A 26908-nucleotide genomic window follows, 5' to 3' on the forward strand; every position below is an offset into this window, starting at 1 on the left:
AATTAACACCTAAGCATGCTTTTCACACAATTTCTTCAACACATACAAGCATAGATTGCAAATACAACTAATATATTATTCTCAAGACAACCAACTTAAAATTAAACATGCTTCGCAACAATTAAAAAGAGATGACTCACAAAGGAAAAAGAAAAATGTGAATTAAGAACCTCTACCTTAAAATGATGCAAAACCCCCAATTGTGCCCTAGAATTTCGAAATTCCTATAGTGCACTAAACACGAAATTGCTCTGATCAAATGAAAGATCTCGTCGTGGGCTTCGATTTGCCGCAAACGGCACCCAAAATGATCAAGTATTAAGAGAGAGATCTAAAGTTAAAGTTTTAAATGAAAAAGAAAAAGAAAAAAAAACAAGTAAAGAGGGTGGGAGAGAGAACCAGTGGGTGAGAGGAAAAAGAAAAGTAAGAAATGAGGTAAATATGCCTTATTGACCATTTTAAGATTTGATGTGGGTCCCACCATTTTTATTTTCTTTTCTCTTTTCCTTTTGCCTTTAATTTACACCACAAACATATATATACACTTAACAATTTGCACTCACATAAAATACATTAATTTAAATGAACATAATGCAATTGAACCCAACTAAAATCCCGTACGCTAAACGTGAAAAGGCGAAAATGCCCTTGCGGCAACAAAATTCCTGAAAAATGAAAAATGCTGGAAATTGGAAACATCACACCAAGTCTCTAGGCTCCCTCCTTCTCAGCTCTGTGGCTACCCAAGATTACAACCCATTAATAAACAAGTACACGCGTTGTCGCTCTAGCATCTCTGGGATCTCTAACATCAAGTTGGAGTACTCCTTTACATACTCCCTTATGCTGTCCTTCTGCTTCAGGCGCCTTACGTTGATCATGGCGAGGTCCTCAATGCACTCAGGGTAGAACTGCCTCTTGAGCTACCTCTTGAACTCCTCCCATGTGTCAACCGCTCTTGTGCCTCTACCGGTGAAGCGCTGCCTCCACCATAGAACGGCAGTGTCCGTGAGGTACATAGTGCCTGTCTGCACCTTCTCCTCTTCGTCCTCGATTTCCATGCACTCGAAGTACCGCTCCATGTGCCAGAAGAAGTTGTTAATCTGGCACGCATTCCTTGCCCTATCATACTCCTTGGGCTCTGGCGCCTTCTTCTTCCTTGGCTTCACCACAACCTCGCGCGCTTGGGAGAACTCCTTCTTGTACTCGACAATCTCCACGCGCAAGTCGTCTACCCGATCATGCAAATCCCTTCCCTTCTCTTGTGCCTTGTTGGCGATGCCATCAATCAGCTCGTAGAACTCCGCCATCCTTCTCTCGAGCCTGTTATACTTGGTCTCCGTGTAGACCAAGTGTGTGGCAAGCTTCTCCTCCAAGCTCTGCTCCATGACGTGGACTTGGTAGTCTCCTCTGCTAGCCATGTCTACTCCAACAAAGCTCCCTTGACGAACCAACTATGATACCAACTGTCACGGGCTTAGAGTTTCAGCACCACTCTAGCTACTCCCGTGCGGCACCAAGACGTTGCTTCTACTCTCGCAAGTACTTGGTCAACCTAACTCCAATGCACACCTTAGCTAACACACCCTCCTCGTGCGCTTACTAGTGTTGTAGTGGCCCTCTCCCTCTCTTCACTTGGCTTGCACACTCACACACACTAAGGCACTTAAGTTGACAAGGAAAGAACACTTCTATTACTTCAAAGAATGCTTTGTACAAGGCTAGCACTCAAACTCTCTACAAGGCTCTCAAGACTCACTCTAGGACTTGTTGGCTACAAAATGAAGTCCTACTCCTATTTATAGGCATCCCCATCCCTAATAGATGGCTAGGATGCATTCTAACCAACGATGGAGATCGATTCTCTAGAATCTTCTCCCACCTTTTTCACACTTCCATACTTATCACTAGTATTTACAACATTCTAGAACTCTCCATACTACTCCACACAATTCTGGAGAACTCTAGAATATACTACACATATCTAGAATCTTTCACACAACTTTAAACAACTCCGGAAGACTCTAGAAACTCCATTTGCCATGCAGTTGCCATGCAGCGTCCTCCTCAGTGTCTGCGTGTCGCCTGTGTGGCACAACCTCCATAGGCGGGGCGTGACAATATGTTCTGCTATGATGAATTATATTGCACATGTCTAAAAAATATCTAAGACATTATTTTAGACATTTGTTTAAACCTAACCCTCAATAAGAATTCTAAGACTATTTATAAATCAAAAGAAAAAACTTACAAAATCATTTAACATAATTGTTTTTCTTCTTTTTGACAGTTCATCCAGATGATATATATATAAGATGTAGACAAATGTGTAAGACCTTCCATTGATACAAATTTTTAATTTTTTTCTTTATATTTTTGTTACTTTCTTTAAGTGAAATTCCAAAATAGATTGCATAAATGGTCTTTCTTTGAACAATCTCCTTTTTTTACTCTTTCCTCCTTTAACCATTCAGAATTTACTTTTCCTCCCTTTTTTTTCTCTTTCCTTTACTTTTTGCACTCTCAATAATTTTCCATCATCATGCTATCTTCTCTCTCTCCCTGCCTATCAATAACCCTTTTTTGACTATCAGGTGAAGTGCATTCACACTCAAAAATTCTATATGTATACAAAAAGATAATGCATGGTATTCCCTAGCGTGCACACTTTTTTTTTGGAAAAAACTAAAACAATTTTTTTCCAATCTTATTGTAACTTTTTTTTTTTTGAAATTTTAAAAAATAAAGATACAAAAATATAATTTTAGAATTTGAAATTCGCAATATTTTACAATGTTTCAGGAATACCTAACACAATAGAGTAAAATCTTACTTTTTTTTAATTACATACAAAATTTTGAGTTTGTTGCGATTGAAATTAGAGTAAAACTTCACTTTTGTGGTCCAAAAATATTTTTTTGTTAAGGATTGTCTACTCTTACATTTTTTTTTTGGGTCCGTCGTGTGTGCTTGTGATCTTATTCGACACATTACATTTTTTGTTAATAAGATATAGAAAAAATGTACAAGATCTTCCATTGAATTATTTGATAGAAAAAAATGTAAATGAAATAAAAATAATACCAATGAAACTTAAAATAAGTGGACTAAAGGGTACTCAAAAATTAATTATTAAAAAAACAAACGATTTAATGTAACTAGAGAAAAAAGATAAAAACAATTATCAGCATCTTTCTGTGTCACTCTAGCTCTCTGTCTCTCTTTTATCTCTATCCATTCCTTTCCCTGATCACATCAAAACCACTTTTTCTCTCTCAATAATTTTCCAGCTTCATGTTATCTTCTCTCTCTCAATAATTCTTTGCATTATTAACTCTCTCCCTCCCAATAAGGTGAAGTGCATTCACACCCAAAAATTCTATATGCACACAAAAAAAAGATAATGCATTTTATTCTCCAGCGCACACTCATTTTTACACCAACACACTTTTATTTTCCAAAAACTAAAATCATTTTTTTCCAATCTTATTGTAACATTTTTTTTACACAAAAAAAGATAATGCATTTTATTCTCCAGCGCACACTCATTTTTACACCAACACACTTTTATTTTCCAAAAACTAAAATCATTTTTTTCCAATCTTATTGTAACATTTTTTTTACACAAAAAAAGATAATGCATTTTATTCTCCAGCGCACACTCATTTTTACACCAACACACTTTTATTTTCCAAAAACTAAAATCATTTTTTTCCAATCTTATTGTAACATTTTTTTAAAAAAAAATTAAACAATGAAGATACCGAAATATGTTTTGAAAGTTGGTATACGCAATATTTTGTAGATGCTTCAGGGTGCCTAACACATTCTCTGACATAATCAAACTCTCTGTAAATTTACATGGAGCCATAAGAAGAAATAATGAGGTGCTCTTAACATTTTCTCCAAACTGAAATGGAGAGGGTGAGACGGGAATTTTCCATCGTCTTTAAACATGCTTTACGAAAAGGTAGAGCCATTGAAAAGTGTCGGCCATAATACATTTCCTTTTTTTCTTGGATGCCATTTTAGTCTCTATCATTTATTTATTTATTTTTATTTTTTATGTAACAGTCTCTATCATTTATGCTCTGCTGTGATGAATTTTATTGCATATCGTAGGCTTTATTTTTGACATATATTTTTTGACATCTAACAGTCAATATATTTATTGGAGTATAATACTATTATAAAGCAAAACCTTACAAAATCATTCCACGTATATTTTTTCTTTTTGCCACTTCTTGCAGATGAGACACACATGCTTGTGATCTTATTTGACACTAAAACATGCATTTGTTAGTTTTTATAAAACCTTCCATTGATATATATATATATATGTGTGTGTGTAAATATTTTTCTTTATATTTTTATTACTTTCTTTAATATTTGATTGTATAATTTTTTTTTTTTTTTTAAAGTCTACTTTTCCCCCTTTTTTTCTCTTTCCTCCTTTAACCATTCAGAATTTACTTTTCCCCCTTTTTTTCCTTCTAATCTTTCTTTTTTGCATCACTCATTCTCTCTCGATCTGCAATCTTACTTTCTGCTCTATCTCACTCACTACTAGCTTCGTGCAAACAAATCCCATAAGTGCTAGAGGTACGTCTTCAAAACGATAATAGTCCATAAGTTCTTTGCATTTCTATGGTTCCATTTGTTGTCTAACATATCTATTACATCTGAATTTGTATCTCTTTTCTCTTGTGGATCACTTTTTCTATATCTTTCTCTCTCACTTGTTTGTCACTCTGCATCTGAGACACCTTAATTACTAGCTACATTCAAACATATCCATAAGCTATAGGTACATGTTTCTTCAAGAATAATATAGTATTAGCTCTCTGTAGAAATTTGTTTTAGTTGTAATATCTTTTGTATTCAATCATCTCCTCTTTTTTTTCTTCCTTTCTGTCGCTTTTAATCTTTTTCGGACTAGTCTTCTTTTTTATATTTGTTTTTTGTTCTCTCTCTCTCTGAATTTGAACCTCTCGATCTGAATTTTGATCTTTCTCCCACGCTCTTTCGTGTATGTCCTAATTGTGAATCTTCACTTTTTGTGATCTTTCTCTTCACTCGTTTGTCATTTAAACTCGGAACAATTTGTGAAGATTCTTTTGTATTCCATCATCAACAAACAAAAAAGAAGAAGTGAGGAGCTAGCTAGTGAGTTGAAAATGAGTTCTGTTATGGATGCTACTGTGGCAAAAATATTAGATCGAATATTTGACTATTTGTTCGCATCAATTGGGCGTCAAATTGGTTATGTGGCTAAATACAAGGAAAATATTAAGAATTTGGAAGAAGAACTAAAGCATCTTAAAGATGTGAAGGACACGGTCCAAGAAGCTGTCAATATAGCCGAGGCCAACGGGATGACCATTAAAAAGGTTGCTGAGAAGTGGCTGGAGGAAGTGGAGCAGTCATTGACGACTATGGAAGAAGAATTGAAAGACAAAACAAATATCAAATGTCTTGATGTGCGTTCACGGTACAGGCTTGGTAAGAAAGGGAAGAAAATGGTGATGGAAGCTATCAAACTAAAGCAGAATCGCAATGAGTTTGGCAATGAAGTTGCACACGTTACTCTTCTCAAAGATATTTGGTACACATCCAGCACAAGTTATGAGCAATTCAGTACCAGAACATCTATTTTTGAGGTGATCATGAAGGCGTTGACAGATGATGATAAGAATTCCAAGATCGGGATATATGGAATGGCAGGCGTTGGCAAGACAACAATGGTGGAGGAAGTTGGCAAACAAGCTAGAAAAGGTCGTTTTAATGAGGTCGCAATGGCAGTTTTCTCCCAGAATCCTGATCTGAAAAAAATTCAAGGAAAACTCGCAAACTGTTTAAATCTGAAACTAGATGATGAGAGCGAAGAATGGAGAGCGGGTCAACTATTCAATAGATTGATGAAAGTGAAAAAATTCCTTGTAATATTGGATGATGTTTGGGATGATCAGATTACATTGAAGAAAATAGGAATTCCAACAGATATGGATAATAACATGGGTTGCAAAATTTTGGTGACATCTCGAAGACGAGAAGTGTGCGAAAAGATGGGTGTAAAAATAACTTTCAAATTAGACTCCTATCAGTAGATGAAGCTTGGTACCTATTCAAGAGAACGGTTGGAGATTTTATTGAAGCTGATCCTCAAATTCGTTCTGTAGCACAACAGGTGTGCAGAGAATGTGATCATTTGCCACTGGCAATTTGTGCAGTTGGAGGAGCACTGAGCGGTTTGGATGATAAGCATATATGGAATGATGCACTTGAACAACTGAAACATTGTCGAGGATATAAAATTGATGGAGTGGAAGAAAAGGTGTATACATGCATTGAGTGGAGCTACAAGTATTTGAAGCAGGCTGATGTGCAGTCATGCTTTCTGCATTGCTCTTTGTTTCCTGACGATACTGACATTTCTATTGACCTTTTGGTGCCTTTGGGAGTAGGAACAAAGTTTCTTGAAAGTATGGATAGAACATCAATGAAAAGAGCAAGAGAGAGAACACTTGTGATAGTTGGTATCCTCAAGAAATCTAATTTGTTGTTAGAAGGAAAGATGGAAACAAGGTCAAAATGCATGATGTAGTTAGAGATGTTGCCATATCAATTAAATCAAAAGATAAGGATGCGCTTCTAGGGCAAGATGGTGTTGATGCTTGGCCGGAAAAAGATGATTATACATGTTGCAAAGTAATCTCATTATGGGCTTCCTGCAATGTTCGTGGGCTTCCCAATCGGTTAGAATGTCCAGAACTACGCACCTTAGTATTGGGATCATCCGATGCTTCACGACTAGAACTCCCAAATAGCTTTTTTGAAGGGACGAAAAAGCTTGAAGTTTTGGTTTTGAACAAGATGAAACTAACACCATCTTCTCTTTCACATTTGGTTGGTCTCCGGATGTTGTATCTAAGTGGTTGTGAATTGGTGAACCTATCTTTCATCAAGGAATTGAAAAACCTTAAGATACTGGTCATTGGTTATATTTATGAATTCAAAGAGATGATTCTGGAAATAGGAAAGTTGACTTCCCTACGGTTCTTGGATTTAAGAAAATTTAACGATGATATAGGATTTTTGTCGGGTTTCCTGTCTTGTCTATCCGACTTGGAGGAATTGTACATTTCGAGGGAATATAATAGATGGGAGGTTGAAGGCAATGCAAGCATTGTTGAGATAAATTCTTTAACTTGCTTAACCGCTTTAGATATTTATATACCAACGCATGTCTTCTTACGACTGCCCAAGAACCTTCCCAGCTTTCAGTTGTTAACGAAATATAAAATATGGATTGGGTGTGGTCCTTATTCAGTGCTTGGCCAACACAAAGAAACAAAGGTCTTGGGACTTGGTGGTATTCCTTTGATGGATAGGCTTGACGTTTTGATTGCGAACGCTGAAGTACTATTTTTGTTTTATTTGGAAGGTTTAAAGAAGGTGCTTCACGACAGAGACGGAGAGTGGTTTTTAGATTTGAAGGTACTTGCAGTTGAGTTATGCCAGGACATGGAACATCTACTTGGCAAACCCAAATGGAGTTCAAAAACTCATGGACCATCTCCATTGGGTTCTTTTGGTAAATTAAGAGTATTAAAAGTTTATTTTTGTACATCAATGAAGTATCTGTTCTCCGCATCCAGTGCAAGATGTCTTCCAAAACTACATAAACTAGATGTTGAAGGTTGTTCGGCATTGGAAGAAATAATTAGAGGTGATGAGGAAGTCACGGATAAAATTATTTTTCATCAGTTAAAGGAATTGAAGCTGGTAAGTCTGCCAAACCTCAGAAGCATTTACGCCAATACAAAGAAGACATCAACTACAGAGTACAGCATGCCTTCCACCGTTACACAACCTCTCTTCAATGAAAAGGTATTTTTTATATTTCTTCTGTGAACACCTTTAGTTGATTTCTGGAAATTGTTTGTTGACCCACTAATTTGTCAAAGTTCTTGCAAAGCAAAATTAAAAGCAAAGATGGGTTAACAATTTTGATACAAAATAAGGTAAAACCTAAATTAAGGAAAAATTATTAAGCTTGTAGAGTTTAGAACTATATACATACACGTATGTTTGTATATTAGTTGTTATTATGATGGGGATTTACTTTATTGGGTGTTAACAATTCCTGCATAAATAAAACTCATGGGTCCAATGATATAAATCTTGATTAAAAAAAAAAAAAAATGCGTTTCCGATAACCACATACAATGCTTTCGCATAATCATTTATAATATCAAGGCATATAAGAGTTTATGATACAATGCACCCCTATCACATACAATGCACCATATCTCTTAAATATGGATAATCACAAAATTATTTAAATTAAGTGATTAAGATTAATTATTAATATTAGACCACTATTTGAAATAAGTTTTATTTTATTTTAGTTTTTTAGTCAAAAAATTTACTAGGCATTTAGACAAGTTTATTTCCTAAAAAATTCTTTTAAAAAAATAAAATAATAATCATGTCATTCTGCATGGAATAAGGTTAATTAAAAGTAAATATAATACCATTACTATTACCCTTTTCTTTTGCTTTTACGTGAGTATTATTTATGTTGTTAATTTTACTAGGCTTCAGAATGTGTTGGTAATTTTAATTTCACAAATTCAATGCTTTTGATGATTTGTTTTTTTTTTGGGAGTAATTCAGCCTATTTTGATCTTGGGCCAGGACTTCCTTTTCCCACACAAAGAAATTCATAGTCAAAGCAATTTGATTTTAGATCAAAAGTCACACTGATATATAACCTTGCTGTGCTATCTAACTGTTGTGAGATGCTTCGTTTTTCTCCCCTCGTGTAAAATCTAATGCTCGGTTTAGCTCTCATCCCTTGGCAGAGCTTCATTCTTTGACTTGCAATTTAAAATCGGCTCTCAACTCTTGTGGTTTTTTTTCTTCCATATCCATAATTCTTGTCGATTGTGTGGCTCTGTCTCTTTCCCAATTTGGTCTTATATCCAGTCCTTGTGTCGATTTAATTATAAATTGTCAAAAAATTGTCTGAGAGGAACAAGCATGCATTTAAGAGGAAGGTCAAACTCAGTTTTTTTTTTGCCACTAATTAAATTTGATTTGCTAGGCTGTCACCAGGTTGCATTGGACCCTCCCGTAAATTTATATTTATCTTCCTAAACCAAGAATCAATTATATTACAACACTATAAGTAAGACAAATATGGGGGTCGATCTATCCTTGGTTAAATGTAGGGCTCATTCCTATTGTTTCTTGGTAAGGAAAAGTAGGAAAAAAAAAAAAAAAATTTGAAAAGCTAAAAACTATACAAAAATTGTTTCTTAGTTGTTCTATAGTTGATGATATATAAATAACGGAGTACCTTCTTTTCATAAAGACTATTTGGAATTAATGCTTTCAAAAATCTTAGCATGGAGTGGGTTGGGAAGACTTACAAAACAAAAAATATATACATGATGTTTATTAGTTGACAAAATTTAATGTAATGGATCCCAGGTTATGTTTCCTGTCTTGGAGGAATTGTACATTTATGGATTGTATAGCATTAAAGCGATATGGGACAAGCAATTACTCCCGGTCCTGAAAGTTGGAGATTCCTTTCAACATCTCCAACGATTAGTGGCATTCAATTGTAAAGAGATGAAAGAGATACTTGCATTTGAAGTTGGACAAGGAGAAGCAGCAGCAGAAGCAAATAATGAGATTTCCGTGTTCCCTCACTTAAAGACTATACAACTTTGGTTTTTGTCTAACTTGAAAAGTTCTGAAGAAGAAACAAAAAAATCCCGACTACAAGCCTTGGTCAACCACAAGGTACGTTATGTCTTAACTCTTAATTAACCATGCATATATGCGCACTGAAAATCTCTCAATATTGTTAAAATCTTTCCAGCTTCACAAACCTATCACATAGAAATTATAATAATTTTCCAATGCTCCCTCTATCAAATTAAACTCTTTAATTTCTTTTACTCTCTTATTCTCTCTCCTCCCCATACCAGGTACATACTCCTTTTATTTTTCATCTCCACAATGGTGTCTACACATAGCTGCTTATATCCCCGATAAAATTTACTAATTTGTTGTTTCGCTTAATCAATTATATATTATGAGGTAGGATTATATTAATAGCATGAAATTACGATAATATATATATGTATAATCAAAATATTCTGATTTTTTTGTAATTTTTTGAAGTTTTCTTGACCCTGGTGAAGCACATGTTAATTTGTAATTAAGTGGATACTAAGAAATCTCAACCGGATCAATGTTTTTTTTCCTTGTAATTTTATGTTGAGACTTGAGAGAATGAAGCTATATATGCTTCCCATTTCTCTTTGTTATTTCTGATGATGAAACACCATTGGATTGATGTTTTTGCAGGTCAGGTTTTCTAGTTTGAAGAATTTGGAAATATATGAGTGTTATAGAGCGCGTGAATGTAGGAGTGAAATCAGTGTGGCAGTAAGTAAATGTGTGCAGTGAAGTGATTGAAGAAAATAAAGTGTGACAGAAAGTAAATGTATGTGTGTGTGAATGTACGAGTGAAATAAGTGTGGCAGTAAGTAAATATGTGCAATGAAGTGATTGAAGAAAATAAAGTGTGGCAGTAAGTAAATGTTTGTCCCCTCCCCACCAAAAAATAAAAAATAAAAAAAAAAAACATTGATTTGCATTTGCAGTGCATTAAACGCTCTGCGGGTTGAGGCGGTAAATCTTGCTTGTCTATAGGCTTGTTTATCAATAGAATACTATTAACTATGTTTGTGTACGTTTGAGTGGAAATTTTCTTTAATTATTATTATTTTTCAAATAGTGAAATTTTGTCAATGTGTTCCATAGTCTTTTTCTCATTTATTGTTGGAGGGTTTTTCCAAATTAAATACGTACGGATAAAAAAGTAATTTTGTAAATACAAAATAAGCAAAAAAATTGGAATCAGCCAAACTGGAACCAATAAGAATTTAACTCGTGTATCTTTTTCATATCCATTAAATATGTACATATTACAAGAGATAGTACTACCACACAGTACATGTTGACTAACATATCTATAAACATAATTATGATAAAAGGCTTAAAGGCAAAAAAGTAAGATAAAAATAAGTAAATGAGAAGGAAGTTAACAACATTTTCAATGAGATAGTGAGAGAATCCAAATATAAGCTAGGTTGAATCAGTTGACTAACATATTTTTGAAAAGTTAGAATTGAATTTTCAAGTTATAAAATTGTATGAAAAGAAAATATTTTAAAATTATACATATTAGCTTTATATCTAATTTAAAGTAAGAATTATAATACCATGGTGAAACACAAACACTTAAAAGGCACACAAATATATTAAAAGGAACAGGAATTACAATATTGTGGAAACGCATAAATAGAAAAAGAAGAGTTGTTATGTCCCTGAAAATCAAAATAATGGCAAGTGATCACATTATATTATAAACACCAAAAAAAAAAAAAAAAAATTGTGTGGGGCTCTGCACATCCTAAATACATATATATATATATATATATATATATATATATAAAGAAAAAAAGTGTGGACCCGACATGTGGTACCGCACCAACCACCCAAGTCTCACTACAATCTCTCGGCCTTGCCACTTTTGGTTGCATACTGGATGGTCTTAGCGAGAGTTTTTACCTAGATAAGTTTGGCTTGTTGATTCAATTTTCTAATAATAATTTTCTATTTTTTGAAAATTAAAACAAAAATCACAAAAAAAAATAGTATAAAATTTTACTAGGCTGATAATTTTTTAAAAACTTTTTAAAAAGAACTATCTTTTATAATTTTTTATTTTCAGAGTTCTTGAAAATTGTTTAATAAGTAACAAACCAAATAAGCCACATTTCTGAATTCACATTGCTAGTAAAAACGAGAACAAAGGGTTGTCCCAAATTAGATATATTTTCTTACCCATGCCTAGCACAATGGCACCAACGAGGCATTACCTCATATGGTAAAATCTATTCGAGTCATATAAGAAGCAATATTATGGGTATGCGTGCGTTGGCATATACCTTTTATGTTCATTACCACGAACTTCTTGGGGGTACAAATTTAATGTATGTTAGTAACACAAAATATTCTCTAGGTTCCTTTCTTCTTCTTCTTCGTCTTCTTCTTCTTCTTTTTATTTATTTATTTATTATTTTTTTTTTTGTAACTTTGACAAGTTACTCACATACCCACTTAATTTCTAATGTGACTTAAATTCTACACTTTCTACTTTTATTGGTGTATTCTATATTGGTATGCATATGTATACCAATCTATATCTCCCAATATACTCTCTCTTTAACCTGGCAAAATCATTTCATTCAAAACAGAGGAATCAAATATCCAAACATAATTTAGAGTGTATTACACTGAGAGTCCATTCTGGCCACACCTTGCTTCTCTAGATCACCGCTTTTGCATTTGAGAGTATGCTGATTTGGTAATTGAGCAACAGTTTTACCACATTTTGAAGTCTAAAGGAGCTGAATCCCCTTGATCTTATTTAATAGAACCGAGACATCATCCAAAATAATCCCAGATTGATCATCCACCTATTTTAGCTTTATATTGGTTTGGCAATCACCTCTCGGTGGTGAATTATTGGATTCTCTCATAGCCCGACATCATTATCATGGACCAAAAAAAAAGTTAATAATAATAATAATAAACTTTGGGGTCATTTAAAGAATATTGTAATATTTTAACGAAATAAATAGATGAATAATATGTCAAACCATATGATAAGGATTATAAAAGAGTCTGGATTAATCTTTGGATGCTTTATTAATGCTCCGTTCGGTTGGAGTGATGGAAAAATGGATGGAGAGGGGGTGGGGGGTGTTGGATTAGGCATCCTTATGGAAGGAAATGTGTCGCCCCCATTTTTGTCTGGTTGAATGGGATAGACAGTAAAAATGATGGATATGGTGAAACGTTTTTTTTTGTTTGGTTGGAAGAAATGGAAAGAGAGTTTTTATATATATATTTTTTTTTACCAATACACCTCATTATATAAAATTATAAAAGGTGGATATCTATTTTAAATTTTTTGGAAAGGTTAAAAAATTAAAAATTATATATTTGTAGGTAGTTATCCCTTCTTTCTCCTTGTTTCCTCTCTCTCTTCTTTTCCCTCCAACCAAACACGAAAAGGTTCATTCATCCCACCTCTGATCCATCCCTTCTCAATCCTTCCCTCCAGCCAAACATAGCATAAAAGTTATGCAATTTTGTCAATATTTGAAGTTACTGGCTCAAAATTAATAAGGGCATAAAAGGAGTTTTGAAAATTTAGGAAAAGTCATAGGACCTTAGCTCTAGTATAATTAGTAAAACATTATATAATACACCTAGAACACACATTGACATAATTTAAATTTAAAAAATATATAGAACAAAGATGAATACCAAAATCACGATGAAAACTATTTTTTCTTTTATTGTGAAACCGTATACAGTACGAAATGGTTCACAGATTAACATTGATTGGGAAAAATAATCCTAAGTTTGACCAGCCTCCTTGACCATTTTGTTCCCTTCGACTTCTTAGAAAAAGAGTATAATAGTGAGTTATATGCAGCGGAAGATTTAGAACGTTTTGTATTTTGGGAAATAAATCTGTGTCTTTCTAGCTTTACTTATTTTAGCAATTAATCACATACAAGATAAAATAAAATAAAGTAATAGAGTTAGAGATGACACCAAGATTTTTAGCGAGGAACCCTAATTGGTAAAATAGACCAACTGTTTGCGTGGGAAAAACTTCGTGGACTATGCAGTCTAAAGTAAACCGATCCACTATATTTGAAACAAAGTACATTGAGCTTTGACTTAGGCTCACACCCTATCGTTCTACTAAACACCAATCGTTGACAATCCTCTAGCTTTGAGATGTCCCGTCCAACAACACTTGACCTCAGGCTTACTCTTGATCTCTGTAAAAGGATTGCTAGTAGATCAAACAACACTCCTTGAATGCTTTGACCCTTTCAAAGTGTGATCGCTTTTACTTATGTTCTTCAATATCTGAATTTGATGTAGAAGTAAATCTGTTTTTCTATTGTGATTGTAGATGTAAGACTTTGATCACGATCAGGATTTGAAAAACACTTTAAACTCACTCTTGTGTTTATATGTGTGTTCTAAAAAGAATGACAGAAAAATCAACTTTGATTTTCTGCAAAAATATCTCTCTAAAGATTTTAATAAATCAAAGTTATAATGCAAAATCCATATAACCCTAGATGAATATCAAGGTTTATATAGAATATTCAAAGAGCTAATCATGCATAAAATAAAGGAAATTTTGTGCATAGGACTTTTGGTAGTATTCTAAACCAATTAGGAAGTTTAAAACAGAATAGGAAACAAGTTACCTGAAACTATATCAGTAGTGGTACTGGTAGCTATATGTGGAACCGGTTCCCAAAGGACAGAGCTGAATTCTTCAAAGCTAAGGTTCTTGAACCGGTTCCCAAACTCAGTACCGGTTCCCACTTGACAAAATCCTAAAGAAGGGTTTGAAACCAACTTGGAAAACTCTGTTTTTTGTAACTTGAAGAATATACTATATAGGTATAATGTCCTAAGTGGGAAACAACTTCCTAAAGTGTTGTTATTTCCTTTCCTGTAGATTTCGGTATGAACAACCTTCCAATTCCACAGCTGATCTCGATCTTGATATGGTAACTTGAAATTACAACTCAATCAGACTTATTTTGACATCAAAATTTTCCAATTACAAAAATTATATCTCATAATCTCCCCCTTTGGCAATTTCATGACAAAACCCTAAAACAAATATAATCTACCTAAGCAGAAAAATAATAGATTACAATTTGTCGAGGACACATGGAATTTTTCTTCTCTGTTCTCTTCTTCTCTTGGACAAAATTTTACCTGATTTCCTGCACATGTATCAAGCAAAACTACCAGTGAAAGTTTAATAAAATAATTTATAAAAACTCCCCCTGAATAAATTATCCAATTTTTAAAATTTTCTCCCCCTTAATTAGTCATTGTTCTCCCCATTTTTGGAACAAAATGACAAAGCAAAATAGAATTATCAGAGTAGAAAATATAGAAGAGAAATAATTCAGTTAAACATGTCATTAATCAGAAGATAATATCCAAAAAATAATATATCGTAACAATGTATGAACTGAACAAAAATATGATGCATGTACGATATAATTAGAAAATCAAGCATCATCGCCCTCAAAAGGAATAGCAGTAGTCGGTATATCCTCATCATCACCACCATCACTACAACTACCACTATTATCCTCGTCGTCATCACCAACATCGTCAGTCGCATCATCATCATCCTCAGTAGCTAATGCGGATCTGGAGGTGTCGGTCTGTAGACGTCCTCAAAAGTACCACCTATTTGCTGTTCCTGAAAAAATTTGACCTCGGCCTGTAGTCACAGATAGTGTCAAACATGGCATTCTGATTCTAAAGAATCAGAGAATAGAGTATATTTCCATCATCCTTTGTGAAATTCCTGTTGGAGGGAAAGATCTGTGGAAGCTGAGTAGAATCAGTGTCTGATCCCCTAATAACCTTCGTTGCATTATCCTTTGCAGACTTGGACTTGTTCAAGATCCGGAGATCTAACTCGGACATGATGTCAAGATGATGAGCTCTAGGAGGAAGTAAAATCTGAAACTTCCTATAAAGTCCCATGATGATCATAGGGAACGAAGAGGACTTCCTTTTGGTATTATTCTTGTAGTGAGCTACCATCACTCCTACGATGGAAGCAGCAATATGGATCTTTACTCAAATAGCAATAAGATACAATACCTGAGCCCGATCCAATAAAATAATATTCTTCTTCCCAAAATATCCAAGATTGGCCAGAGCAGAAAGATTCAAAAATACTGTCTCATCCGTGAGATTGCGAGAAGGGATATGATCAGCATATCTAAGAGATCCTAGAACGCATAAGGCGTCATATATCTCCTGCCATTTAGGCCCTGGATCTGTAAGAGGTAGAACGTAGCCTGTGCTGCTAACCCTCTTCGGAACACCTAAGATGTCACAAATAACACCTTCATTTACGTGCTAGCCAGTCCCAAAAATAGCAACCTCAAAATACCCATCGTCATGAACTCGACGGATATTGTTGTAGAAATAGTGTACCATGTCTGGAAAATAACTATGCTAAATGGTAGTGAATAAGAACCAGTTGTTCTTCTCGATGTTCTCAATGAGCTTGTGACCCGCACTATTTCAGAGCTTCTTAAGATTCACATTCCTTTCTGTGATACCCCTCGATTCTAGAGCAACGGGTGATCAAGTCCGAGCACAGATCCGAGTGATACCAGACAATTAATATTTAAATTGAACACGGAATACAAAAATAAAATAAAGAAATAATTAATAAAGCTGAAAGAATTCAAAATTAAAAACCCTCAAAAATATAATTAAAATCTTATAATCCAAAACCTCCATAAATATCCTTCAATAATTAACAACTCGGGAATCCATCTCTAGTGGACCCCTAATAAAAATCCCAAATTGAAATATAACCTACTAAAATAAAATCCGAAGATCGGAAGAATGAGTGACTGTCTCTGCTCAGCTCGATCAAGCTCTAAGACTAGAACCGCCTGATACCTGAAAAATAAGAGTAGGTCAGGCCCACGCACAAGTTCTATACTATTACAATCCAAGCAGAGACCTGATACGCATGTACATCCTAAACAATTCAACAATAACTATATAGTTCGTAAATATATATATATCCACACTAAAGGACTCTCACTGGACTACAGGCCGATCTCAACCTGACTAGTAGGCAACATGCAAAACGCACTTGAAATGGGCATGAGTACCTATACCTAATAGGGTACACCTCCAACCATCATAGTCAGCTATGCATCCCAATACATATGCACTCCCTAACCGTCGATCCTGAGACTCATGCTCATATCGAGGTACCATAATTTTACATATTTAAAATCCATCCAGAAACCATATCAGTGACGCTCAACTATTCGTTGCCTTGACAAAATAAATCAATAGGACTTAACTTAATAGTTAACCCACTCCTTAATCCTAGAGTAGGTAGGACTTAGCGCTTTTGAGCTAATCCCCCTAGTATGCCACCGTCCCATATCGGTGCATATAATCCATCAATCCAGTAGTTGATAACACAGATGACAATATAAATATCAATATCAACTAATCCATAACAAGTATAACAAGAATATGTAAATAACATGCTTGTCCTATACTACCGATACATGATTCTCCAATAGTTTATAATGCAGAGTAATAGATGCAACCATCCTTTAATCCATAATAAGTATAATAATAATAAATAAATAAATTAACATGCTTACTTGATACAACTAATACATAATTAAGTTGTATAACTGTTCACAGAAAATTGCTAAAGTAAAGTTAAGCAATTTAAAACCTCCACCTCCAATAACAGTCAACTGTTTTATCTGAAAACTATTTCCTGTTCAAGCTATAAACTTTAATTGGTTTATTGTCATGCCTCCTAGAGCCTTAATATGACTTTAAGCATCATCTAAACTCCCCACATACAGCCCTAAACCCATCTAGAACAACAAAAACCAACCCAAAATTCCAAAATTCGCAAAAAAACAAGAAAAAGGGGAAAAGCCGGCTCCCCCTTGTGGGGAGCCGCCTCTTTGCCCAGGTAACCCACTCTGCTTGTTTCCTTCACTCGTTTTACCTCTGGTGACTTTGATCCCTTCTGTCCTCCATTGTTAAGGTTCCTACCGGTTAATTCTAACTCCCAGTGTGTTCCAGAAATTATAAAATTCCTTATGTGTTAGTCAATATCAATTAAAACAAATAAATATGCAAGAAAGCTTAAAATCAAGCAATTATCAATTCATTAACATACATACTGTATTAATCGATTCCAACATGCATACCAGATTAATTTAACTTTTATTTAATCCCATAATTGTTTTAGGCCTAAAGAACACAAGTCAAAGGAAGAGATTTAGGAATAGAACTTGCCTTCGAGATTTCGGTTCAAAATCTCAGCATCGTCTTCCTAAATTTTCCGGCAATCCTTCACTGTTCTAACTCCTCTGTTTTCCTCTTAGTTCAACCCACAATCAACCTCCTCCTTCCTCCTTGGTCCTCTCTGTTTTTCTCTCAGGTCTTTCTCTATTTTCCTCTCAAATCTCTCTCTGTATATCGTTGCTTCCACTGTTACGTGAATAGGGTTATACAACCCTTGATGGATATACAACATATATATATATATAGGTGTAAAAACCTAACTCTAATTCTATTAAGAAAAAGAAAAATAAAAACTAAACGAATGAATTAACAAAGTCGGCTATCCCGTGAAAAATTCAAAACCCTAATTATACTTAAATAACAAATACAACTAATTTAATCAAACAAACCAATTAATTCATTTAAATAAAATAAATAATACAATTAATCAAATAATTAATGTAAATAACCAATTAACCACATAATTAATAAAAATCAAATTAAATAAACAATTAAACAACTAATTCAATTAAATAAACAATTAGCCAATTAATCAAATAAGCAAATATGCAAAGAAAAATTCAATAAAACAATAATTAAAATACCGAGACTATCCTTTTAAAATTAGAGATATTACACTTTCTGACTTGATAGGCCCGCCTTTGTACACTTTTGTGTACGCCTTCCATGCATGCTCATTGTAGAAGTGATCCCAAGAGAATTCTACCTTGCCATTAGTAAAAACTGAAGGATACCCAGCTAGTACCTCAGTGGTAGGAGAACCCATGTCCATGGGAGATGATGAAGTGTCCCTAAGAGCATTCGAACCCTCTTGAGGTTCACGAATAGATATAGTGGTTCTAGCTCTTTTGGGAGGCCTTAGAACCAGAATTCCTTTACCTCTGGCTTCTTTGTAGATTCTTGGAGCCATTTGATGTTCGAAAAATTTTGGTTTGAAGCTTTGAACTTCACTCAGTAATTTTGTCGAACACTTGGCATGTACCCCAAACTTGTTCTTTGAGAAAGCTTTATTTGATTCTTCAAAATCCCAAAAATCAACTCAACAACAAAACAAATACTTCCACAATGTTAATACCCAAGTCTTCAATCACAAAACCTAAAGATTCTTCAACAATCTTAACCAATCCTCTAAAATTTTTCAAAAACCCAAACCTCCAAGTTCATTTCAATCTCCAGCTTTAATTTCCAAATCTCAATATCAATTTATTCAATGATGTTTAGATCACGTAAAGATGCAAGCAATTTGATATATATGTGAATATGTGTATGATGAGAGCAAGCATATAGAGAAAGAGATATATGAGAGAGATAATGCAATATAAAGAGAGAAAGAGGTTTGTATCATGGCCAACAGTTTGAAAAACGGGTAACTTAAAAGCCAAAATGCGCTACCAGGAACCGATAGCCAATATAGGAACCAAAAGGCAGTGCACTCTCGAGCAATGGGCAACAGCCCTGTACCGATAGCAAACAGGCAGTGAGGATTGCTTTGCAATCTTTGCACTCCTAAACCAGTATGGGAACTCTAAACTAGTAGAAACTAAGCAATGAGCTTTTTAGACTTGAATTTTTCAGAAAAAATTTTCTTCCAGATTTTTTTCAAGTATACTCAATGATCAATGTAAACAACAACAAAAAATTCTACAACCTAAAAATCAAAATCTTTTTGAATTTTTTAGAGTTTTTATTTTTTATTTTTTTTTTAAAAAAAAACAAAAAAAAATTATTGAGCATTTAATCTTCAAGTCCACACATGATCCAAATTTTCAGAGAATTTTCTGAGTATCTATGAACACAAATATCTTGACTCCACAAAATCTTAAATCAATTTCAAATCTCAGAAAATAATCACAACATGAAATTCAACTTGCAAATATTGCTGAAACATTTAGAAATTAATCTAGCAAGTTCATGTGTATGTGTGTGTGACATCCAATCTCATTAATTTTCAATCAAATTCAACAAATCAATGTCTAAACCATATGGATCAAAAAAGCATCAAGATAATATTATTTTTGAACAATTTTTCTAAGTAAAGTGACTTTCACTCTAAAGACCAAATAGCAATTCCCCATGTCAACTTGTCTCCACCTTTTTTTTACTCAATTAACTCCTCTTCAAAGTTTAATGGGAGCTTTTGACCCAAACTCAATAGGTAGCCTTTTCCTTAACAAAGAATTCAGCAAATTTTTCAAAAAAAAAAAAAAATTTATTCTGAATATTGTTATATATATATATATATATATATATATATATATATATTCATGCTCCTTTTTTTTTCAGACAATAACATTTATAGCTTTTATGATCAAAGCTATGAACTCAAGAGATTCAAATCTAAAAATCTCCTAATCAATGCAAATTATCTTTCATTGTATATATTACAAACCAAGAATCTATTTTTATGTCCCTATCCTCAGGTCTAAACCTCAAATACACTTTCATACAGTTCACAAAACAACTATGAATCCACTTACTATCCATCCATTGCTCTACGCAACCTCTACAACTATACAGTCACATATTTACTCTAAAAATCCCAATTATGCCTTAATCATACAACCAATAACAAGCTAAAAGCAACATGACACCAAATATAAAAGCTCTTCAATCTCTTCATAACACCCATACCATGTAAATAACTACATAACATCATTCGATTCAATTCTTACCTCGTTAAAATACACAATACGACTATCTCATGCCTGACATCTCAAAACCAAAATCAATCATTCCCATTATTCCTCAACGGATCCCACATTAACATCTCTAATCACGTAGTTTTAAGTCAATTCCGACATTTATCCTCAAGACACTACTCGAATCAAACGTCTATAAACATCCAAGTACATGACTTACATCACATCACCTAATCATCCTCGAACTTACAGTTCACGATACATCCCCTAGCCATCACTGCTAGTACCAGACACCGGAAACACATAATCCTTATTCGGCAACTCGCGCCTTACACACCACCAGTCAAAATAACTCTCAAAACAAGCACTACTAAAACCAAAGACTTCATCTCCCTCCATAGGAATGAGTCAACCAATTCAACCAAACCTTTACCGGTAAACTCTAATAGCATAACAAACTATACATAGGTCCACCCATCTGCAGACGTACACAACTCCTAAATGGAGAACAAGACTCCCAACCAATGACATCCTGGACTAGAACAAACGGAAAGGGTAACGAACCACACTCTCACAAGGGACTGACGACTCGTACCTGAATGCACCTGACACCATGTTACATGCTACTCATCAATCGTCCAACCGTGGACACCCAATCTCACCCAAGATGAACTGAACTCATTACACATAAGGAGAAGAACCAACTAGATACTCGTACAGAACTACAAACTCAAATTTAGGCGATCTCACCATTAACGAACTGTCATACACTATCAACACCAAAACCTCACATACGCTGTATCGCAATGCCCATGCTAACCAAAATAAATTAGATCCATACCACCCATTCGTCGAGCACTAGGATACAGCTTACAACACGATTATCAGACAAAAGCATTAATGCTCATAACTCCCCAACACTAGGAACTATCACTACCTACTGGACACTACATCATGTTCTACTCAAAACATATTATCTTCAAATAGCTACCTCTATGCCACAAAACGACATTTTACTACTTATTCCGTCTCTACCTTTCGAGGTAATACTGCCTCGAACACCATATGCATAAGACTCATGACCTCAGTCACAGCAACCCACTGATTCATCAGAAGAAAATGTACCTATATGGCAACAACGCTCTTCCTGGCTCTAAAAGACTAAATAGCCTACAATTGCCCCGACAACTCATCACCTCATCACTTACTTGATACCACACAACAAATAACTCATAATCTCTAAACCACATTTAGACTATACCTTAAACCGTCTTACTCATCAGCGCCAAGACATTATGCCATAACACCTCTACTGCCACTCATCCCAATGATAACTCAAACCTCTTATCCTACCAGATCAACAAGCTACCACCAAGTGATATCCCCTTAAGCATCCCTAAGATGACACCATCACAATAAGAGAGTATGCCTCACTCTCGATACTCCCCACAGTAACCACTACTTGCCACTATAAAAGAATCTTTATATGACAGTGCTATATTGACAAACCCCAAAAGGAAAAATGAGCATCAAAACCAAAATGCTCAACGCCCAAATGTCTCCTTGAAACTACTACACAAAATCTACCTACGAGATCACTTTAGGCCAGTTTGGTAGGAAAGTAATGGAAGGAAAATAAAAGAAAGGTAATGGAGGGAGATGGGATTTTGTGTTTGGGGGGGAAATATGGGAAAGAAAAGAAAGGAAACAAAAGGTAACGGAGGGATTCAACAAAGGTTGCACATCAGTTTTTGTTATCCTCCCAAAATTAGGAGGAAACAAAGGGAAACAGAAGGAAAGGGCAACATATTATACTAAAATTTTGTAACTACCAACATTACCCAAATTAATTAGTTGATTTAGACTAAAAATAAAAAAATAAAAAAAAAAAACGGAGAACCCGAACTGGAACAGCGGCTGAAGCTAGCGAATAGCGAACTTGAACTGGAACAGCGGGCGATAGAAACTAAAAGATATGGGTTTTGATTTTTTGAACAATCTGAAATGATATGCCGATATGGGTTTTGAACTTTTGATTCTTGTAGACAGATAGATAAACTAAAATATATGCATTATGATCTTCTGATTCTTGTAGTTTGCAGTTGCAGAGAGAGAGCGGGGCAAGTTCAGAGTTGAGAACGAGAATAGCGATAGAGGCGGAGGCTGAAATGATTTGCCCTAAAACCTATCATCCAGGGCCTATAGATTTGCCCTAATGATATATGGTGTGCATATATATATATATAACAAATTTATTTATATTTTAAAATATGAAAGGGCATAATACTAAATTTGTTAGAATAATTTTATTCCCTCTCTTTTCCTTTTTTTCCCCAAACATAATAATTATCCTTTCATTTTTTTTCCTTCATTAATCAACCAAACACGATAAGAGGTTAAAATTATCCTTCCCTTTCCTTCCCTTCCCTTTCCCTCATAACTAATGTTATCATTTCCCTTCAAACCCACCACACCAAACATAGCCTCTAGGTTCAACATCAACACATCTCCTCTTCACCGTTCCTCAGAACACCCCTGGCCCTTATAAAAGTCAAATGGGGCTACCAGCTAAACCTACGACATCATTCTCATCCTGAACATTCTAACCAACCAACAGTCTATCTTTTCGGATCCTCAAACAACAAGTACCACCTCCTAGTACTCTAAAAGCAATTTGAATTGCAACCCCAATCCATAGCTTTCAATTTCCCAAAACACAATCTATTTGGTAACACAGTACCCTTCATCTATCACTTCATCCGCAAACAACCAAGCACTTTAATGACCCCATATTACATAGCTTATCGTGCAATCCTACACTACACAACTAAAACTGACCACTATACACCACTTTGAGACTCTCTCGACAACCGTGTCAACTTATAATCCCGCTCATCAACTAAGCCATGCAATCAACTCACCGAGAGTCAATTACTAACAACACACTCCTGTAGCCATCCAAAATAGGAATCATTCCTCGATAAACCAGTCTCTAAAACAAACTCTTACAAGACCACAAAATGAACCATGTCTAACAGTCGATCACCCGGCACTGGCATGACTCCAGCTATCCTAGACTTACAGAGTCCAACAAGTCCCCTTAACAACCATAACTAACGCGCTTCCTTAAACTGTACCAGACTACCCGAAATATACGTCTATAAACCATAGACTACACCCATGACTCTAGCAACTTCTATCACACCCACACATACCTATTCGAAGAGTACCTTCATACCAAACCGTGACCTAAGTCGCAACCACTAACCTCTTAAGGTCATACTTTTCTCCTACGAAACCTCACTCCGTACACTTACCTTTCCAATCACAAAACCCATGCACTAACACATGAAACTCATACGTCTCACCTTGGACACCTAACTATACAACACGCAATCAATCTAAGGTCGCGCCCCGAGCACCATACCATAAAGACAACAAGAAAACAGAAGCAACCACTCACCGAATAGGTCAATCCAAGAGCTAAAGACCTACACCATTCGTTCGATAAGAACTAGTGCCCAACAATCCTAAAGCATCTCGTCTACTCATGTCAAAGCTTACACAACCATCTATGTCGCAACAAATGCTCACCATACTAGCAACTATCCCATGCTCAACCGCATACTCCTATACATATATACATACATTTATATATAATAACCGGAACATAACCTTAACACAACCGTGTCTTATCACATCAATTTAAACAACGTGCTTATTAAATCATTATGTGAAATTAAACATCCTATTCATCCTCATCATCTTTCCATATAATACATACTTGCACAACTCGTGTTCGACTATCCGTCACATTACCATGTACATCATACTTGTCATAACCAATACTCATTACTTGCCATCTTATCACAATTAACATATATTCAATTACTTTCATATTTCATTTACATGATTAGATGACATAATTATTCTGCATTCATAGCCATATAACACATATTTTAGCATTTTAAACACGTAAGCATGTGAACATTTAGCAAGTAAGCATGTCCTTTCAGAACCATAACCACATTAGCAAATAACAAGTAAGCATGTTCCCTACAATAGTAAACACTTAAGCACCTTCCATATTCACAGAATACCCAACAATTGATAGACATGGCCACGCTATCAATATACATCAATGTAAACACATAGGCACATAAGCAAATAAGCATGTTTTTTTTTTTTTCAAATAACTTAACGCATTAATACATAAACGCATAGACAATGCAATTCACCCTTCCACACAACCTTAGGTCAGCCTCTACCTGTCGTCCTAATGGTTTTCGAACCATGGCTCGGATACCAAATTTGTAATGACCCAAACCCAAGGGTCCGAATCGCTATCCGGGTTGTTACCCAAACCCAAGGTCGTCTAAGACATTAAAGTCCTATCCAATGTCAATACACATCTTATACATCATCTAACATACATAGGGTGATCTGTAGCCTGACTGAGTGCATAAGGAAACAAGGACAAGGAACTGGACAATGTCAACTGGCTGACAGAAAGGGGTCGGTCTGTAATGACCCGGTCTTTTTCTTTCTTTCCTTTTTCCTTAAATTTTGCGGATAAATTTTTTCCGTTGTTTTTTCTTTTCTGTGTTTGGTTTCCCGTCACTTAGTGTCATATCAAGTGCTCAAAAATGGTTTCTGAGACTCTTTTCTTTGGATTGACAATATCCTTTAAGGACCGAGTCATTTCGACATTTTTCATTTTTCGACACTTTCATCTTTCGTCCTTTTCCCTATTTTGTCTTTTTCTCGTTTGCCATTTTTGGCACAACCTCACTTTTCGTGCTTAGAGTTGGTTTTTGACTTCATGTACCTTCATCCTAAGTGGTTTCCACGAAATACGTATCTTTACTTTTGTAGTAAAGTACTCTAGTTAGTCCTGGTGTCCATAGGGGCATGGATGCATAGTTTTTCAAAAACTTTTCCTTTTCTTCGGTTGTTTTTCATAAATATCTTTTGAAGATATTTTATTTTAGGGGTTTTTAAGAAAATATTTTTAGAAGATATTTTCATTTTGGGTCATTAGTGCAATTATCATTTTTTGGAAGGGCCATTGTGCAATTAATGAAAGTTATTCCAGAAATACCCCATTTTGAGCCTAGATCCTCATACAAAATTCATTTTCACATTTTTTTCAAGTTGTGTGCTCTTAGAATTTCCTTCTGGTCATTTTTCCCCAGTTTTAGGGTTTTTGGCACCGGTTGCCGCCGAACTTGTTCGGGGCATAATTTTCTGGTCGGGACTCGGTTTTTGACGCCGTTTCTTCCACTATTCATATTTTTTCATTTTAGTTCTTTTTTGTTCATAGATTTTTTCTGTTTGAGCGCGTCTGCTCAAATTTCACTTTTCCGGACTCGACGGGGCCCTTACGGGGCACTTTCAGGGTTTTGCTATAAATAGAATGCCTTAAAGTGAAAAATCACTTTTTCACCTTCTTAACCCCCTTTGGCCGGCAACCATGGAAGCCCATGGGGCTGCCACCTTCTTTCTCCTCTTTTGAGCTTCTTCCCTTTGTTAAAAAGTCGAAGTGTCTTTGTGTTTAATGTTTGTCTTGACGACGCGTATCTTTCCCCCTTATTAGAACCCGTTTTTGGCCAAATTTTGAGTTCGGGTTTTAGGTCAAGTTAGGATTTTGGTAGGTCCTCTTTGGAGTTTAATGATCATCGTGTTGTCCTTGACAAAACCCCGAAATATTGTCCAATTCGGAGCAGTTTCATTTTGGTGGCCTTTGAGATTTTCATCTCAAATTGAGGTAGGGAATGTCTTAGGTTCATTTAAATGTTGTATTAATGATTTTAGATACTTATAAAACTTGTATGCATGCTTTGATTCAAGTTATAGAATTTAATTTAATTATTTTCTATGTTAAATATTTAATTCTCATGATGATATGTAACCTAGAATTAAATTGTGGCGTGCTAGAAATTTAGGCCTTGGTATGGTTGTTGACATATATTAAATTTGAATCATTTGATTAAGAATTGCAACTTTTATTTAATATTTATCTTTTCTGAAAGATTAATTTATATAATTGTATCAAGCATGAAATTAACTTGTAATGTGATATTAAAGTTGGCCTTGGTAAGTTCTTTAACATATGTTAATTTGGGAGTATTTGGAGTTATTTAAAAATCTAGAGGAAATTAATTAATTAGCTTAATTGATTTATTTTTAAGTGTTTTAATCACTTAATTAGTTATTTGATGTAATATATGCAATGACCA

General features: G+C 34.8%; 1 protein-coding gene across 1 annotated transcript; it reads left to right on the forward strand.

Moving 5' to 3' along the window:
* Nucleotides 1–3936: 3936 nt before the first annotated feature.
* LOC132300605 (uncharacterized) lies at nt 3937–10833 on the forward strand. The gene is made up of 3 exons (XM_059797770.1): nt 3937–7890; nt 9499–9816; nt 10387–10833. The coding sequence occupies exons 1-3, from the start codon at nt 6592–6594 to the stop codon at nt 10486–10488; spliced, it is 1719 nt and encodes a 572-aa protein (XP_059653753.1). The 5' UTR covers nt 3937–6591; the 3' UTR covers nt 10489–10833.
* The last annotated feature ends 16075 nt before the right edge of the window (nt 10834–26908 follow it).

The sequence above is a fragment of the Cornus florida genome, unplaced genomic scaffold (assembly GCF_030987335.1).
Source record: "Cornus florida cultivar Cherokee Brave unplaced genomic scaffold, ASM3098733v1 CherokeeBrave_3.0.0_Hap2_Chr03, whole genome shotgun sequence".
Lineage (NCBI taxonomy): Eukaryota > Viridiplantae > Streptophyta > Magnoliopsida > Cornales > Cornaceae > Cornus > Cornus florida.